Genomic DNA, 17,430 nt, shown 5'->3' with positions numbered 1-17,430 from the left:
CGGATTCGCAGCTAAGCCCCCGAGTGAGAGGCTGGCTCACCAATCGGTAGGATTTTTCTTTTCAACTTAGGCGAAACGGATTCGCAGCTAAGGCACCCACTGGGGGATTTTAGAACATGCAAAAAATGAACAACAATCATTCGAAAGACTATAAAATCATGTCTTTGATAATCAAACTAAAAGTTATTTCTTATTACATCTCAATAGTCTGAATGCTTAAGAGTAAAAGGGGCGGAGCAGTTCCGCATTCCAAGCGCGTGGCTCATATTTATTGTGCTTGACGTTGAAAATACGACATGCTCCGTTGTGGAGCACTTTGGTGACGACGAAGGGGCCTTCCCAAGCAGGAGCGAGCTTGTGTGGTTTCTGCTGGTCCACTCGGAGAACCAAGTCTCCCTCCTGAAATGCCCGACCCCTTACATTTCTGGCTCGACGCAGGTCTTGTTGATAGATGGTCGACCGAATCAAGTCCATCTCTCTTTCTTCTTCCTGGAGATCAACTGCATCTTGCCGAGCCTGTTCTGCTTCATCTTCTGAGAAGAGCTCGACCCGTGGCGCATTGTGAAGCAAATCACTCGGGAGTACAGCTTTGGCTCCGTAGACTAAGAAGACTGGAGTCCGTCCAGTCGACCGATTAGGAGTTGTCCTCAATCCCCAAAGTACTGATGAAAGTTCGTCGACCCAGGCTCCTGCTGGATGCTTGAGGTCACGCATCAATCGGGGTTTCAGTCCTTTGAGAATCAATCCATTTGCTCTTTCAGCCTGCCCATTCGACTGAGGATGGGCGACTGAAGCGCAATTGACCCTTATGCCTTGGGAAGCACAAAAGGCTCTAAACTCGTCAGCGTCGAAGTTTGACCCATTATCCATGATGATGTTGTGTGGAACACCATATCTGAATGTCAATTCTCTGATGAAGCTTACAGCTATACTCGCTTCAAGGTTTTTAATGGGCTTGGCTTCAATCCATTTGGTAAACTTGTCGACTGCTACCAGCACATGGGTAAATCCACTCCTGCCGGTCCTTAGAGGTCCAACCATATCCAAACCCCAGACAGCGAAAGACCAGACGAGTGGAATAGTCTTCAGAGCTGACGCGGGCTTATGGGACATGTTGGAGTAGAACTGACAACCTTCACATTTGTCTACTATTTCTTTTGCCATCTCGTTGGCATGTGGCCAGTAAAATGCGGCTCAGTATGCTTTGGCCACGATGGTCCGAGAGGATGCATGGTGACCACAGGTCCCTGAGTGAATATCGTTGAGGATCATTCGGCCTTCTTCTGGCATGATGCATTTTTGGCAGACTCTAGTTACACTTTCTCTGAACAACTGACCTTTGATCACGGTAAAGGCTTTAGATCGTCAGACGATCTGTCGAGCCTCTTCTTCATCCTATGGAAGTTCTTTCCTAAGAATGTACGCGACGTATGGCACTGTCCAGTCGGGAGTGACGACCAAAACCTCCATGACTAAATCAACCACGGCTGGGATTTCGACTTCAGTCAGATTTGTGGCGCTCTTAGGCTGTGGGGACTCTTGAATGAAAGGATCTTCCTGAACTGAAGGTGAATGAATATGCTCCAAAAACACATTGCTGGGAATGGCCTCTCTCTTAGATCCTATCTTCGCCAATTCATCTGCGGCTTGATTTTTCAGTCGGGGTATATGGTGAAGCTCCAACCCTTCAAACTTCTTTTCCAGCTTTCTTACTGCATTGCAATAACCAGTCATGGCGGGGCTCCTGACATCCCATTCTTTCATCACTTGATTAACCACCAAATCTGAGTCACCGTAGACCATAAGGTGACGGACGCTGAGTGAAATGGCCATACGCAACCCGTACAAAAGTGCCTCATATTCAGCTTCATTGTTGGAGGAGTCAAAATGAATCTGGAGGACATAACTAAGCTTGTCTCCACGGGGGGATACCAACACTACCCCAGCCCTGGAGCCATTTAGCATCTTGGAGCCATCGAAGAACATGGTCCAGTGTTCCGAGTTAACTTGAGTCGGCAGTTGCTGCTCAATCCACTCAGCAAGGAAATCTGCGATTGCTTGGGACTTGATAGCTTTCATTGCCTCAAACTTGATATCCAATGGAAGGAGTTCAATCGCCCATTTTGCCACTCGACCAGTTGCATCTTTGTTGTTCAGAATTTCAGATAATGGTGCGTCGCTGACGACTGTAATGGAGTGATCAAAGAAATAGTGTGCAACCTTCTTCATGGTCATGTAGATTCCATAGACAAGCTTCTGATAATGTGGATATCGCTGCTTGGATGGAGTCAAAACTTCAGAGAGATAATACACTGGGCACTGAACTTTGTAAGCCTTTCCTTCTTCTTCCCGCTCGACCGTGAGTACTGTACTGACAACTTGTCCAGTGGCTGCAATATAAAGCAGTAAAGGCTCTTTGCTGATTGGCGCAGCAAGCACCGGCTGGGTGGAAAGCAGGGTTTTGAGCTCTGCAAACGCTGCGTCAGCTTCATCAGTCCACTCGAACTTATCAGATTTCTTCATCAATCAGTGAAGAGGTAAGGCCTTTTCACCGAGACGAGAAATGAACTGACTCAAGGCGACCAAACAACCAGTAAGCTTCTGAACGTCATGCACACGCACAGGGCGTTTCATTCGGAGGAGGTATCAACTTTTTTTGGATTTGCGTCGATCCCCCATTTGGAAACGAGGAAACCGAGTAACTTTCCACCTGGAACTCCGAATGTGCACTTTGACGGATTAAGCTTGATATCATACCTTCTTAGGTTGGCAAAGGTTTCTGCAAGGTCAGTCAGTAGGTCGGAACCTTTACGTGACTTGACCACAATGTCGTCCATGTATGCTTCCACATTCCGACTGATTTGAGTGAGCATGCACTTCTGAATCATCCTCATGAATGTGGCTCCAGCATTTCTAAGACCAAATGGCATGGTGACATAGCAAAAGCACCCAAATGGGATGATGAAGGCTGTTTTTATTTCATCGGGACCATACAGTCGGATCTGATGATACCCGGAATATGCATCTAAAAAAGACAAGCGCTCACACCCCGCAGTCGAGTCAACAATCTGATCGATGCGGGGGAGAGGGAAATGATCTTTCGGGCAGGCCCGATTGATATGCTTGAAATCGATGCACATACGAAGTGAATCGTCCTTCTTAGGGACCATGACTACATTGGCAAGCCACTCGGAGTGGTAGATCTCTCGGATGAACTCTGCTGCTAGGAGCCGAGCCACTTCCTCGCCAATTGCTTTTCTCTTCTGCACGGCGGACCGCCGAAGATGCTCTTTGACGGGTTTTACCTTGGGATCGACACGCAAACGGTGCTCAGCCAGTTCTCTGGGTACACCCGGCATGTCAGAAGGTTTCCATGCAAAGATGTCCCAGTTCTCACGGAGGAACTGGATGAGCGCTTCTTCCTATTTGCTGTCGAGTGTCGTTGAGATATGAGTCGGTGCGGCATTGGGATCAGTCGGGTGAATATGAATCGGCTTCGTTTCACCAGACGACTGAAATGCAGAATCTGTGGCAGGCTTCTTAGCTCGGAGCAAATCACTCGGATCTGCATTCTTCTGATATTCTTGAAATTCAACTGCTGCCATTTGTGCATCGGCAATTTTGGAACCCTTCTGGAAGCATTCCTCCGCTTTCTGCCGATTGCCAGTAACTGTGATCACACCTCTGGGGCCAGGCATCTTCAACTTGAGGTACACGTAACATGGTCGAGCCATAAAACGTGCGTAGGCAGGCCTACCTAGAATGGCATGATAAGCACTTTGGAAATCCACAACTTCAAATGTCAACTTTTTCTTACGGTAATTCTTGGAATCACCGAAAACCACGTCAAGGGCGATCTGGCCGAGTGATTCGGCTTTCTTTCCAGGGATAACACCGTGGAAACTCATATTGCTCTCGCTAAGTTTGGACATCGGAATGCCCATCCCCTTCAAGGTTTCAGCATAAAGGATATTCAGGCCGCTACCACCATCCATTAGCACTTTGGTCAGTCTAGTGCCTTCGACCACTGGGTCGACCACCAACGTTTACCTCCTAGGGGTGGCTATATGTGCAGGGTGATCAGACTGGTCGAATGTGATGGCTGTTTGAGACCATTTTAGGTATGTGGTCTTCGTTGCTGGGGCAACCATATTCACTTCTCTGTTGATAACTTTCAATCGACTCTTTCTCTCAACATCAGCAAAAATCATCAGGGTGGAATTGACTTTGGGATAACCGTCATCTTCCTCTTCGTCCTCGTCTTTGTCCGACTCTTTTTTCTTCTCATTGGGCTATTTCTCTTGGAACTGCTGGATCAGGAGTCGACATTGTCGAGTGGTGTGCTTAGGGTAAATCAGATTCCCCTCTTCATCTTTCTTCGTATGGATGTGACATGGTAAATCCAACACATCATTTCCTGTTTGATCCTTTACTTTCTTAGGGGTCCAGGGCTCCTTAGGTTTTCCTTTAAACTTTCCTTTAAACTTTCCTTGAACCACTGCCGCAATCTCACCGGGTGCTGCAGGCTCGGCCTTACGTTTCTGTTTTCGATTGGAATTACCCCCACCGGCATCTTGGCCGACTGGTTTACCCTTTTCGCTGCAGAGTCGATCCTCTTCTTCTCCATTAGCCTACCGGGTGGCTATTTCCATCATCCGAGTCAGAGTCATATCTCCAGTCCGACCGAACTTCAGGACCAGCTCTCGGTATTTAACGCCTTCCTTGAAGGCACACACTGCTTGGTGCTCTAATACATTTTCCACGGTGTGATGCAAAGTGATCCACCTCTGAATGAAATCTCTTAGAGTCTCACTCGGTTTCTACACACAATGCTGCAACTCTGTCAACCCCGCTGGTCACTTGCAAGTGCCCTCAAAAGTTCTGACGAACACTCGAGCAAGTTCTTCCCAACTATATATACTACCTGGGCTAACTGAGTCAACCACGCTCTGGCCAATCCTTCTAATATCAGGGGAAGATGTTTCATTGCCACTTCATCATTCCCGCCACCAATCTGCACAGCCACTCGGTAATCCTCAAGCCAAGTTTCAGGCTTGGACTCTCCAGTGAACTTACTGACTCCAGTCGCCAACCTGAAGTTGGGAGGAATCACTGCAGCCCTGATGGCTCTGCTGAAACACTCTAGACCCGAAACATGAACTCTGCTGCCAGTCGGACGATCTCTGCCAGGGTCTTCTCTGTGCGCTCTGTTCCAGTCGACTAGACCTTGAACAAGGATAGATCTTGCATCAAAGTCTGGCTCTCCTGGGTCGACTGGTGCTCTGCGCTCGCCACTGTGACGACATCTATAATCGTACTATCGAGGCACACATGATGCACTCCTCGGAGGAGGTGTGGGCACTCGACGACGATTGTCGCGGTCGAGTCGGTGATCTTGGACTTCACGCTACAGGGGTGATCTTGGACTGTGGGCCGACTGAACTGTATCCGCTACCACAGATCTGCTATGAATCCTATTCCGTGACTGAGACACTTCTGTGTTCTGTTCTCCTGCTGCTCGGAGTAAGACCCGGATCTACATCAAACCTCTGCCAGCCTCCGACTGGGAAGGTTGAATTGACTCTGCTATTCGGGCCACGGCTGTGAGATTTTGAATCGGAGTGTGGTATACCTTAGGTGGAGGCGGGAAAAGCTGTCGTCGACTGGACTCAGGGATCCGCTCCCGAGAACGCTCGTCGAGAGTGCGCTAAAGGTTCTCCAGTCGACTATGCTCAGCTAAATTAGACAAGCGCACCTCTTCCAAGGCCCGAGCCTCAGGGGTTTCTCCAACGATGGGCGTGTGGAGTGCATCCATGTTGCGGCAATGAAGTTCTTCCCTCTGCCGCGAAGAGAGGGGTTCGGGATGGTACTCCTCGTGGACGCGCGACGGATCGCCGCCACCATCCCCGCCGTCTTCGCGGCAGAAACCATGCGGACTACGTAGACCATCGACCATCAAGACTTCAGCCGCAGGGTCGCTGCTATCGCACTCGGATGTGGTCTCGGCGGAGCCAGTCAACAGATCGAATAGGCCGTGGAGAGTTTTGTCAGGCTCGATTGCCGCGACTTGATGGGTGGCTGAATGTCAAGCCACCGCGTGTTTCACCCACCGCTGAAGCCGCGACCGACCGGATCGCTTGCGGCAACGAACAACAGGGAGAGAAGACACCATCGGAGCCGACTGATACTGGGTCGACGGCTGACGGAGAAGGACGCCGCGAACGCACGAGCGAAAGTGCGTCGCCCCTCGGATGGGTAGCGCCTCGACGTCAAGGGGAGCTTCCTGAAGCCAAGCGGAGTCGTCGACGATGAAAACGAGCGCGCCGAGACGGATCTCGCGGCCCTCAGCCAATCCACCGCCGGAAATCATGATGATGGGGATCGGAAAAAGTTGCAACTTCACCAACAAGTCGCTAAGACACCTGCCCCACGGTGGGCGCCAGCTGTCGTGGTTCTAAGACTAACAGTAGAAAGGGGTTAGGTATGGAGAGGCAAGATCTCAGCTATGGCGAAGGTGTACACACATGATTTACGAGTTCAGGCCCTTCTCGGAGGAAGTAATAGCCCTATGTCTCAGTGCCCGGAGGCGGTCGACTGAATTATATGTGTGTGATGTTACAGGGGGTGCGAACCCTTGTCTCAGAGGAGGGGGTGGCTTATATAGAGTGCACCAGGACCCCAACCATCCTCCATTACAAGGGATTTAATGTACATAAAGTAGGGGCGTTACTAATAACGCCAGCCTTAAGTGTTATTAATAATCTTAAAGACTGCGGAGTGAATGTCCGACCGTTGCAATGCCGAGTGACTCCTGGCCTTCAGTAGGTCGAGTGATTCCTCATATGGCCGAGTGACAACAGGCAGGGGGGACGTCCGAGTGATATGACTGGTCGAGTGGATTGCACTCGACGTCACTGACCGGGGGTTCTTCGCTGCGTCTTGGACTTCTTATCTTCTAGGGTAGTGACCTTGGGTAGGACGTATAGGTCAGGCCTATGACCCTACCCCAGGTCTGTATCCTCATCACCTGACGCTGACTCGATCCGACCTGCAGTATGCTGTTCAGCAGGTGTGCCTCCACATGCACGCTCCGCGTGACTCCCACTGGATCTTGGTGAAGCGTATTCTCCGGTATATACGCGACACCATGTCTTTGGGGCTCACCCCGACGGCCTCCGCCTCCACCAACCTCGTGGCCTACTCGGATGCAGACTGGGCTGGCTGCCCCGACACTCGACGCTCCACGTCAGGCTACCGCGTCTACCTTGGGCTCTCGTTGATCTCTTGGTCATCGAAGCGGCAGCCCACGGTCTCCCGCTCCAGTGCCGAGGCAGAGTATCGCGCCGTGGCTAATGTCGTGGCCGAGTGCTCTTGGCTTCGTCAGTTGCTCGAGGAGTTGCTTTGTGATGTTCATAAGGCCACTCTTGTCTACTGCGATAACGTCAGCGCGGTCTACCTTTCCGCCAACCCGGTGCACCATCGACGTACGAAGCATATTGAGATCGATATTCACATCGTGCGCGAGCAAGTTGCCCTTGGCCGTGTTTGGGTTCTTCACGTGCCGACGTCGCAACAGTTTGCTAATGTGATGACTAAGGGATTGCCTACCTCCGTCTTCGAGGAGTTTCGGTCCAGTCTCTGTGTATCTGGCAACGCTTCGACTGCGCGGGGGGGGGGGGGGGGTGTTGAGTTGTACTTTGTGTTGTATGTATTACGTGTTGTGGCCCACCTCCTAGTTGTGTATAGTTGAGGTTGAGACCTACACTGTACTTATATATACGTGCACCAGCACCCCATCAATACAACGATTATAGTATTGCAAACATCTCTCTACAGTTTTATGCTGTTTGCTCGATAGAGATGCCGAGGGAGCCAGCTGCTGAGTGACAGATAAACAACGGAAAACCCGAAAGGTCACCGACAACTCCGTGTCTTTCAAGCTACAAGGCTACTGCATCTCAGGATCTGAGACCCTACAAACAAGTGAGGTCATGCGAGATTGTTTCTAATAATAGCCAGCCTATTTTAGAAATAGGACACAAAGTGAAACTGAGAAGGTGACTCCTAAACCAAGAGGTTTCAGCAACAGTTAGCCGCATTGCACTGGCGCGTGTCCCCTGGAGGAGACCGCCAACTTTCCGTAGGCCGGGACGGGAGGCCCGAGCCCGGCGAGCACATTCCGATGGCAGAAACCCGCTGTACGTTTGTTCGCAGCGTCGATGCTTCTCCCATGATAAAAATCTTTTGTCCCAGAATGTTACTGCAAATGATAACTGATCTGCAGACGATGCAGAAGAAGAGGTGAACGACCACCCGATCGAGGAGGTCCGGAACACGGTGCCGATCACCGACGACCCGTCGGAGCCGTCCCTGACGATCCGAACATGGGTGCTGGGGATGTCGTCCTGCATGCTTCTGGCCTTCGTCAACGAGTTCTTCATGTACCGGTCCAACCAGCTGAGCATCGGCACCGTGGTGGTGCAGATCGCCACCCTGCCCATCGGCCGGTTCATGGCGTCGGCGCTTCCGGCGAAGCTCATACGCGTCCCGCTCGTCGGCTGGTCCTTCGCCCTCAACCCGGGCCCTTTCAGTCTCAAGGAGCACTGCCTCATCACCATCTTCGCCGGCGCGGGCGCCAGCGGCGTCTATGCCATGAATATCATCGCCATCGTCAAGGTCTTCTATAAGCGGGAGATCAACCCCTACGCGGCCATGCTGCTCGCGCAAACAACCCAGGTGATCCAACATTACCTCGATTTTTCATTCCATCGCCATTGGTTGAATTTTGAGGTCATTTTGGCCAATGTGCGCGGCTCTGTTTAATTTCAGTTGCTTGGGTACGGATGGGCTGGCTTGTTTAGGACGTACCTGGTGGATTCAGCCTACATGTGGTGGCCTCTAAACCTTGTCCAGGTCACCCTGTTCAGGTCAGTACGTACAGTTAGTTATTGAGACTTGAAGCAATGCAATCGTACTGCAATTTGTCTATACAAATGAATGATATATATGGACCAAAACTGGGATGCATGAAGCCATGAACATAGATTGTGGTACTGATAATACAGGGCGATGCACGAGGAGGAGAAGAGGACCAAGGGGCAGCTGACACGGCTGCAATTCTTCATCATCGTGTTGGTCTGCAGCTTTGCCTACTACCTGATCCCCAGCTACCTGTTCCCGGCGGCCAGCACCCTCTCGGCGCTCTGCTGGTTCTTCAAGGACTCTGTGACGGCGCAGCAGATCGGCTCCGGCCTCAAGGGCCTCGGCGTCGGCTCCTTCGGCCTCGACTGGAACACCATCGCAGGGTTTATCGGCAACCCGCTCGCCTCCCCGGCGTTCGCCATCTTCAACATCATGGCCGGCTTCTCCCTCGGCAACTATTTAGCAGTGCCGCTCCTCTACTGGACTAACACCTACAATGCCAAGCGGTTCCCCATCGTTTCGTCGCACGTCTTCGACGCTGCCGGGGGCCGCTATGACACCAACCGCATCCTCGACCCCAAGAGCTTCACGCTCAACCTCCATGAGTACAACGCCTACAGCCGCATTAACCTCAGCGTGCTCTTCGCCATCAACTACGGATTCGGCTTCGCTGGCCTCATGTCCACGCTCTCACATGTTGCGCTCTACCATGGCAAGTAAGCTCTTATTCGCTATCTCCTCGCCCTCTATTAACCACCATGTTATTATTACAAGAAATCGGTTAAGAAAAAATAGATCAGATATTGGAGTTCTTTTTTTTTTCTCCGGTCCCAAAATAAGTGTCTCAACTTTCATACAACTTTAGTATTTTGGAACGGGGAGTATTTTTTAACTTTTTTTACCCCATACTGTAGCGCATTGTTAAAAGACAATAGTTATACCAGTCACCGAGGACGTTGTGTTTGTGCCACCACGCAAGATAGGAACATGGGCCTTGGTCATTAACTTCATGTTTGTGCCTGGGATCGATGACTCGGAGGCTGTATCTAAACATCTTGTGTCTTGGGTTGGATATGGGTATCATGCAAAACGAAGAAGGTTGGGCTGAGGGGAATGGCGACGTCGATAGTAGCAGCGACAACACTTTAGCAAGAGGGCTAGAGCAGGGAAACCGTGGGGTTGGAGGAAAGTATCTGGTGCTCCCAAAAGTAATATGCTACCATGCAGGGAGAACGGTTATAGAATTACATAGTAGAGGCCCTGTCCAACACCTTACAGCTTGTTTTATAAGTAGTGTACAATGTCCGATATGAACGTGCTTACTCGGGCTTGCGAGGTCTTTGTATCTATTGATCAGGCCTGCCTTTGTTAGCCGATTTCTAGTTTGCCAAGTCATGGAAAGTTTGTATTGGAGTTGATGATGTGTTCCTGAAAATCCCCTTGTTTCTTCACTCCTTCCATGTGTGCCACCACGTGAGTTGCACCAAGGCACTCCATGCCTGGCAATGGGGCTTGGAAATTTGCTTCCTTCCTTGAGCCCACCAGTCATGCAACAGGGTCGCCAGAGGGCGTGCACCCATGACCGACGGTAGGTGGCAGAGGTGTAACACAATTCCCCAGAGCTTTGTGGCATCAGAGCAAGTGGGAAGGAGGTGGTGCGCATCCTATGGCTAGTGCCACACATGACGCTGAGTTGATTATGAGGACAAACACTTTGGCCAGGTTGTTCGTCATGAGATATCAACCAAGCCCCCCCCCCCCAGCCATGACAATATCCTCAATTTCAAGAGGGGTTTTTAATTTATATATCAGTTGGTTGAAGTCATGCCACTGCGCAACTTTGATTTTGGTCTTGTATGCCGAGGAAGAGGTGGATTGGCTATCAATAGTGCATCTTCATATCACCTAGTTAGGGATGTCACTGAGGTTGATGCACGTGCAACCTAAGTGCCACAGATTTGGTCACGACCTAGAAGGGCATTTTTAGCTTGAGGTGTCTGATCCGATGATTGTCGTTGTTGGATTGTGCCAAGGTGAGGTTCGTCCTGGCACAATGCTACAAAAGGTCCGGGTAGGTCACCTTCAGGCTCGTTGAGTTAAGCCATGTGTATCTCCCTGATCTAAGCACCATCCTGAATAACATATCTGAAGAATGCATTAAATAGGGCTCTGACCTTACTATCGATGATTAGTGGTATCCTGATCCACAACTTGGCCGAATCACTCCAGGAGTACCATATCCATCTCATCTTCAAAGCTATGCTTTGGGCTGCCAGGTTAGTGATTGTCAATTCTCCGATGCTTTTTGGTTGATAGACTACCTTTTGACAAGACATTTGCTCCATTCCATCTTCTATGTTCTCCAAGAAAAATCCCATACAGATCTTGATGATGCTCTTTGCCAACCATATCGGCATGTCCATCAAGAGCATTTCAAAGACCATCATTCCCGATAGCACTTGCTAGACAAGGATAAGTCTTGCATCCACGGAGGTTAGTAACCGGTCTTTCGAGGCTTGTGATCCGACGACAGCATGCCCAAGTAAGTGAAGGGGAACTGCTTGATCTGACATTCCAGATGCAACACCAACACTGGTACATCAATCCCATCACAATAGATTGGGGTTATAGAGCTCTTGTTAGGATTTGTATGCAAGCCATAGACAACGCAAAATGCCTAAAGAATTTTTCACGGTGTCACAACTTCATCTAACTCAGGGTTAATAAAATTCATTGCATCATCCATGCAGATGAACTATATGTATGGCAAGAGTCGAGCTTCGATGGAACTCAACAACTTCGCGCTCGTGGCCAATTAAATCGGTGCGGCAAAGCAGTCCATCACGAGCATGGAAATAATGAGGATAGTGGGTCTCTCTTACGGAGACCCCTCCTGTGTTGCACTGAGTTGGGTAATTCCCCATCCAAATCTTTGTGGTTAATGTAGCAAACAAAACGGGATGCAATTGCGACATAATCTGATGAATCCTTTTCCCTCGAGTACCAGTTAAAGGAAGCCCCAAGAAAGGGTGTTGAATGCTTTCCCTGGGTCTAGTCTAAAACATTATTGCTGGTGTCTTTCATTGTCTAGATGCCTTTGGGAGGCCTTGGACATAATTGAACTTATCATGCGTAACTCTGCCCTTGATAAACATACTTTGGCTGGGCAGGGTGAGCTCTTTCATCCTCGAGCGAGAATGACATGCCAAGAGCTTTATGAATAGTTTTGTGAAACAACCAATGAGGCCGATTCACATAAATTCCTTCGATGATACTACATCCTCAAACTTGGGCAGCAAAATCATGGTCGGCGAGTTCGGGAGATGTACTTTGACAGTCTATAGCTGTTGTATGGCCAAAAGGGTGGCGAGCAAACCCCTCCAATAAGTGCCAACTTCATTTGTAAAGGGTGTCCCTAAAGCCTCTAGGTCCTAGCACGCAATCATTCTTGATATTGGTTAATATCGCTCACACCTCATCACCAGTAAATGGTTGATCGAGCTCGTCAAATACATCTCCTCAATGCCAATCGCGAAGGCCCATACAATGTGCCCTGCAATTTTATGACCAACCAACCCCTCAAAAAAATCTGCCATGATGTGCATCTTGTCAGCTTGTTCAGTCTATACGTTGTCATCCAGAATGACATGGTGGATGTGATTCTTGGCATCTAACAGTGTCCTTGGCATGGAAAAATATCACTCTTGCACCCCCTTCTTGATCCATTGCACCCTTGATCTCTACTTGCAGAAGGATCTTTCCATGGCAACCAACCCAAGTAGCTAAATTTTCAGCATTGCATGGAAGGATATTCCATCCTCTAACAAAGACCAATTGTCTAGCACGTGATTCGGTCTTCCAAGGTGCTCATTTGTTACTTCATATTTTAGTGCAATGTTGTTTACCACCTTGGAGTTCCATCGTTTCTGGGCCTTAGCGATGCTCCGTAGCTTCTCATCGAGGCGGGAAATCGGGTAGGTAGATGATACTAGCCTTTGTCAGGCCTCCGCCTATAATGAAAGGCGTGACATGTGGAATGAAGCTCTGCATGGTATGGTGCAGCTCAACAAGAAATAAAAAATTGGCATCATTGTCTTGGGGGGTATACACTTTGACATGAGCAAAAGGGAGGCCATTAGTCGCCATGTGCAATCAAGTAGAATAAATGCAAGAATATTGGGCCACAATGATGCCACCATGGTTGCTTCTGTTGGTGAGTAAGCACATCCAAAGAAGTCTACATCACAATATTGCTTGACCACAACAAGATCAGCCACCACAAATTTAGATTCTTGAAGACATACAAGAAAACCATTATGTTGGAGCACAATCAACCTAACCACTTCTCTCAGGGATGGATTACTTTCTCACATTCCACACCAGAAAGTTGTATTCCATTGGTAACCTGATTGATAAAAGGCGGAGCCGATGGTCAGACGGTTACCTACATGGCCTTGTAGTAGGTTTTGCCAGATTTGGTGAGGGAAGAGAGTGAAAAAATTTGAGCTGGCAATAGAGGATCCTAGAAGGCATTGGCATACATCTCAAGGTGTGTGTCCTCATTCTCCCTTTTCTCGAAAATTTCTAGGACATGCTTAGACATGACCATTTTTCACACCATCCTCATTGGGAAATGCCCTTTTCCTATTTTGGAGCCTATGGCTACACCTAGTAGTGGTTGGAGGAGTCCTCGTAGCCTTCCGGGCCTTGTGATGGGGTGATGACGGAGGCGGTAGTAGCGCGAGTTGGATCAACAATATAATATCTTTGATGAAGCAGACATGTGCGCTATCGTCTATGATGATTGCAATAGGTGTGGTCGATTTATCGGTGCCTAAACCAACAATGTTGGGGGAGATTACATGCCCAAAAGCGTTTAGATAAGGTTTTACTGAGCATGGAGGGGTGCAAGGCTATGCTTGGGGCCTGGCAACCAGCCCCCGGGGCAAGCAATTGTCCACAAATGGTGAATGCTCGCAGGTCCATTGTTGCAAGGACACAGTTGCAGGGACACCAAGGCTCCTCGTTTAACCTCCAAAGTTGAGAATGTGACGGGTGCCAATTCCTTTACCTAGTTTCTGATGATTTGACCATGATTGAGATCCTAAGGAGATAGGGCCAATGATGGACTCCTGATGCACAAGGAGGGAATTGGGGGCCCACGGTGGTGCATCCATGATGATAGGCCTAGGCGAACGTTGGAGCATGTGTGGTAGAGATTCTATCTAGGTCAAGACCAACATAGGAGGCGAAGCACATGCGGTTATAGACTGGGACACATGGTGGGCCTGGCTCACCACCACATTTGGCACCGGGTAGCACCCATGACGTTGTCCACAATGGTGGTAGGATCTTGTAGGTGGGCCCATGATTTGATGCCCATCCAGGTTTTGTTAGGGTCACTGCTAGCTTCTAGAGAAATTGAGACCAAGCCCTCACCAGTTGTGCTAATGCCACTAGGGCAACATGTCAAAATTGTCGGGTAGGTAGCGCCGACACCCCCTTGCAAGCCTCCCTCTCTGGTGGGGGTTATGGCGTGTTGGGTACATGGAAAAGACATCGTTGTACTGTCGTGCGCTTCCTTGATGGCGATGGCAAGCCAAGAGCGAGGTGGAGTGGTCGTAGTGGTTGTGAATGTGCTCCGCAAGCCAGGGGTAGTGGCCTTCGTCGAGGGAAGGGGAGTTGAATGTCATCCTCGATGTTGCTATTGCCGAGCGGGCCTTGTCAGTGGTCCACTACTGCTAGCCTCATGGAGTATAAGGTGGCCGCTTGTATGTGGGCAAGTATTGGTGGTGGGTGAAGGAGATTTCGCAGGTGCTACCATCTTCCACACCTCTTAGTGTCGCTGCCCTGCCGGGAAAATGCCACCTACAGAGAAAGATGCATGAGTTCAAGGTTTCCGTTCGTGGAAGGTGAGGGTAGTCACTATGGAAACGAGCTAAGGATTGTCGACCCAAGCCTTTACGACAACTTAGGATCTTGTTGTGCGTCTCGGTAGTGACCTGGTAGATCAAGCACTCTGGCAGGATGCCTTGGATGGTGTGAAGTGACCAAGTCTAAGGAGGGATGCCTTCGAGGAAGAGTTGGACGTTGTACGAGATAGCATGGGAGGTGGCCAAGGCGTGCCGACCAATGGTGTATGACGACCATGCACAGCGACCAGCTCTGAGATGGCATGCCTTTCTCTAACCTATTTTGTCGAATATGGGTCTGGTCTAGTTTTACTTTTTATTTACTTAGTAGCAATCTTAATCTCGTATGAAGTAAAATGCTTGGTGAGCTCAACGCAATCCTCTTGGGAAAATCTGTCCTCAAGGGCCGATGTACCTCAGTGTAATTGCACAGTAGATACTGCAGATCTACGAAAGATCTATTTGTAATAATGAGTAATGTGAACTTTCATTACTTCATTCTCCTCCTGGGCACACAATCATGCTATGTATAAACAATTGTGTCTTTGTTTTTAGTATTTTGCTAGCAAACTTATGGAATAAGATATCTAAATCACTCTATAAAATCCCCTATTCGACCAAATACATTTGCAAAGTATGTTCCTCTAAATGGCGTCTCAATTTCCATCCAGAGAGTAGTAGCTTCCTTGAGTTACTTTGGCATCTAGCTATTTAATATGCCCAACAAATCATCTTTTCTCACTTAGCCTTATAACTTTGAATTTTCATCATGCAGGGAGATTTTTGATCTATGGCGGAAGGCAGCGTCAGAGAAGGGCAAGGAGCATGATGTGCACACCAGGATCATGAAGAGGAACTACAGGTCTGTTCCGCAGTGGTGGTTCCACCTAATGTTGGTCCTCGTGCTGGCTCTGTCATTGTTCACATGCGAGGGTTTCGGAGGACAGTTGCAACTACCGTATTGGGGACTCCTCCTCGCTTGTGCCATCGCCTTAACCTTCACGCTGCCCATCGGCATCATCACTGCAACGACAAATATGGTAAGTTGTGTCAGATGAGTCCACTATGCAAAGTTCTGCAAGCTCTTTGAAAAACAACATTGGTTAAACTAGTACTTGGATTATTTCTTTCTCATAATCTAATGATGGCTATCAGATTGATCTGTAATGATGATCACGGAAATTTTCTTTGGTGCAGCAACCTGGATTAAATATCATCACCGAGCTCATCATCGGGTACCTCTACCCTGGGAAGCCATTGGCCAATGTAGTATTCAAGACATATGGCTACATAAGCATGGGGCAGGCACTAACATTCGTGTCGGATTTCAAGCTTGGGCATTACATGAAGATACCCCCAAGGTCCATGTTCTTAGTGCAATTAGCTGGGACCGTCATAGCGTCAACGGTGCACTTCGTGACTGCGTGGTGCCTGCTAACAACGGTGAAGAACATATGTGACGTTGATGCCCTACCGGAGGGCAGCCCCTGGACGTGTCCAGGAGACGACGTCTTTTACAATGCATCCATCATCTGGGGTGTCGTTGGACCTCTGCGTATGTTTGGACGCCTCGGCAACTACTGGGAGATGAACTACTTCTTCCTCATCGGGATCATTGCACCGGTGCCCATTTGGCTGCTATGTCGTCGGTACCCGCACAACACTTTCCTCAAAAGCATCAATATTCCACTCATCTTCGCTGGCGCCGGTGGACTCCTCCCAGCACGATCTGTAAACTTTGTCATGTGGGGACTCGTAGGCATCATATTCAACCACTTCATATACAAACGATACAAGGCATGGTGGATGAGGCACACCTACGTGCTCGCTGCAGGGATTGATGCCGGTGTCGCATTCATGGGAGTGCTCACATTCATATCGCTAGGCTACTTTGACATATATGGGGTGAGGTGGTGGGGTGGTGTTGCCGATGACCACTGTCCTTTGGCGTCATGCCCAACGGCACCAGGAGTAATAGCCAAGGGATGCCCAATTGTCAAGTGACCCTATCGCCAACAACATGTACAGTAATTACGATGATAGAAACTAGGAATTGTTTTCATGTTTCTATGTCATTTACGAATGACAATAAGAACATGTGGAAACATGGTAGACTTAGTCTTTTGTAGTTGTATCTAATTTTATGTAATTTGGACTATTGTGTTTAAGGGGAGCTTTCGTTGACTCAAAATATGGTAGGCATAGTCTTTTGTAGTTGTATCTAACTAGTAGGGTCACCACACATTTGCGCGGATCAAGTTTACCATAAGAGGCTATTCTGCACACAAAACCTCTTATTATGCTAACACTTTAGAACCACGCGGTACTCCTAAACCGAACCCCATCCCACCCAACTAACCGAACCACAAATAGAGGAAAAGAAAAAGAAAAAATCACTACCCACCCCAGTCACCCCACCTCCCTCCCTCCCCGACCACCTTCTGCTACGGGAGACGCATCGCTGCGCCGTCCCTGACTCTTTCCCCGCCGGCGCCACACCTCCCGGTGCCACGACTCAACCCCACCGACGCCACCTTCCTTGTCCCGGCCCCGCAGCCTCCTTCCCGACGCCGCCGCGCACCCGACCGTGCACAAT

At 49.2% G+C, this 17,430-nt stretch overlaps 1 protein-coding gene across 2 annotated transcripts; it reads left to right on the top strand.

Annotated features, from left to right (window-relative positions):
* The first annotated feature begins 8,078 nt into the window (after positions 1–8,078).
* On the top strand, positions 8,079–17,007 carry LOC123115838 (oligopeptide transporter 1). Of its 2 annotated transcripts, none has more exons than XM_044536916.1 (6): positions 8,079–8,198; positions 8,285–8,736; positions 8,830–8,927; positions 9,066–9,638; positions 15,610–15,874; positions 16,032–17,007. In XM_044536916.1, the coding sequence occupies exons 1-6, from the start codon at positions 8,183–8,185 to the stop codon at positions 16,836–16,838; spliced, it is 2,211 nt and encodes a 736-aa protein (XP_044392851.1). In that variant the 5' UTR covers positions 8,079–8,182; the 3' UTR covers positions 16,839–17,007. The 2 variants fall into 2 exon arrangements, with proteins under 2 accessions (XP_044392851.1, XP_044392852.1); XM_044536917.1 differs by having other exon boundaries at positions 8,081–8,198; positions 8,294–8,736.
* Positions 17,008–17,430: the final 423 nt, after the last annotated feature.

The sequence above is a fragment of the Triticum aestivum genome, chromosome 5B (assembly GCF_018294505.1).
Source record: "Triticum aestivum cultivar Chinese Spring chromosome 5B, IWGSC CS RefSeq v2.1, whole genome shotgun sequence".
Lineage (NCBI taxonomy): Eukaryota > Viridiplantae > Streptophyta > Magnoliopsida > Poales > Poaceae > Triticum > Triticum aestivum.
The sequence above is the reverse complement of the archived record's forward strand: the minus strand, read 5'-3'. Positions and strand labels throughout refer to the sequence as shown.

Excerpts from the sequence above, each read along its gene's own strand:
- LOC123115838 (XM_044536916.1), top strand. Across the intron at positions 8,928-9,065 it reads GTCCAGGTCACCCTGTTCAG|GGCGATGCACGAGGAGGAGA; the intron begins GTCAGTACGTAC and ends CTGATAATACAG. Across the intron at positions 15,875-16,031 it reads TCACTGCAACGACAAATATG|CAACCTGGATTAAATATCAT; the intron begins GTAAGTTGTGTC and ends TCTTTGGTGCAG.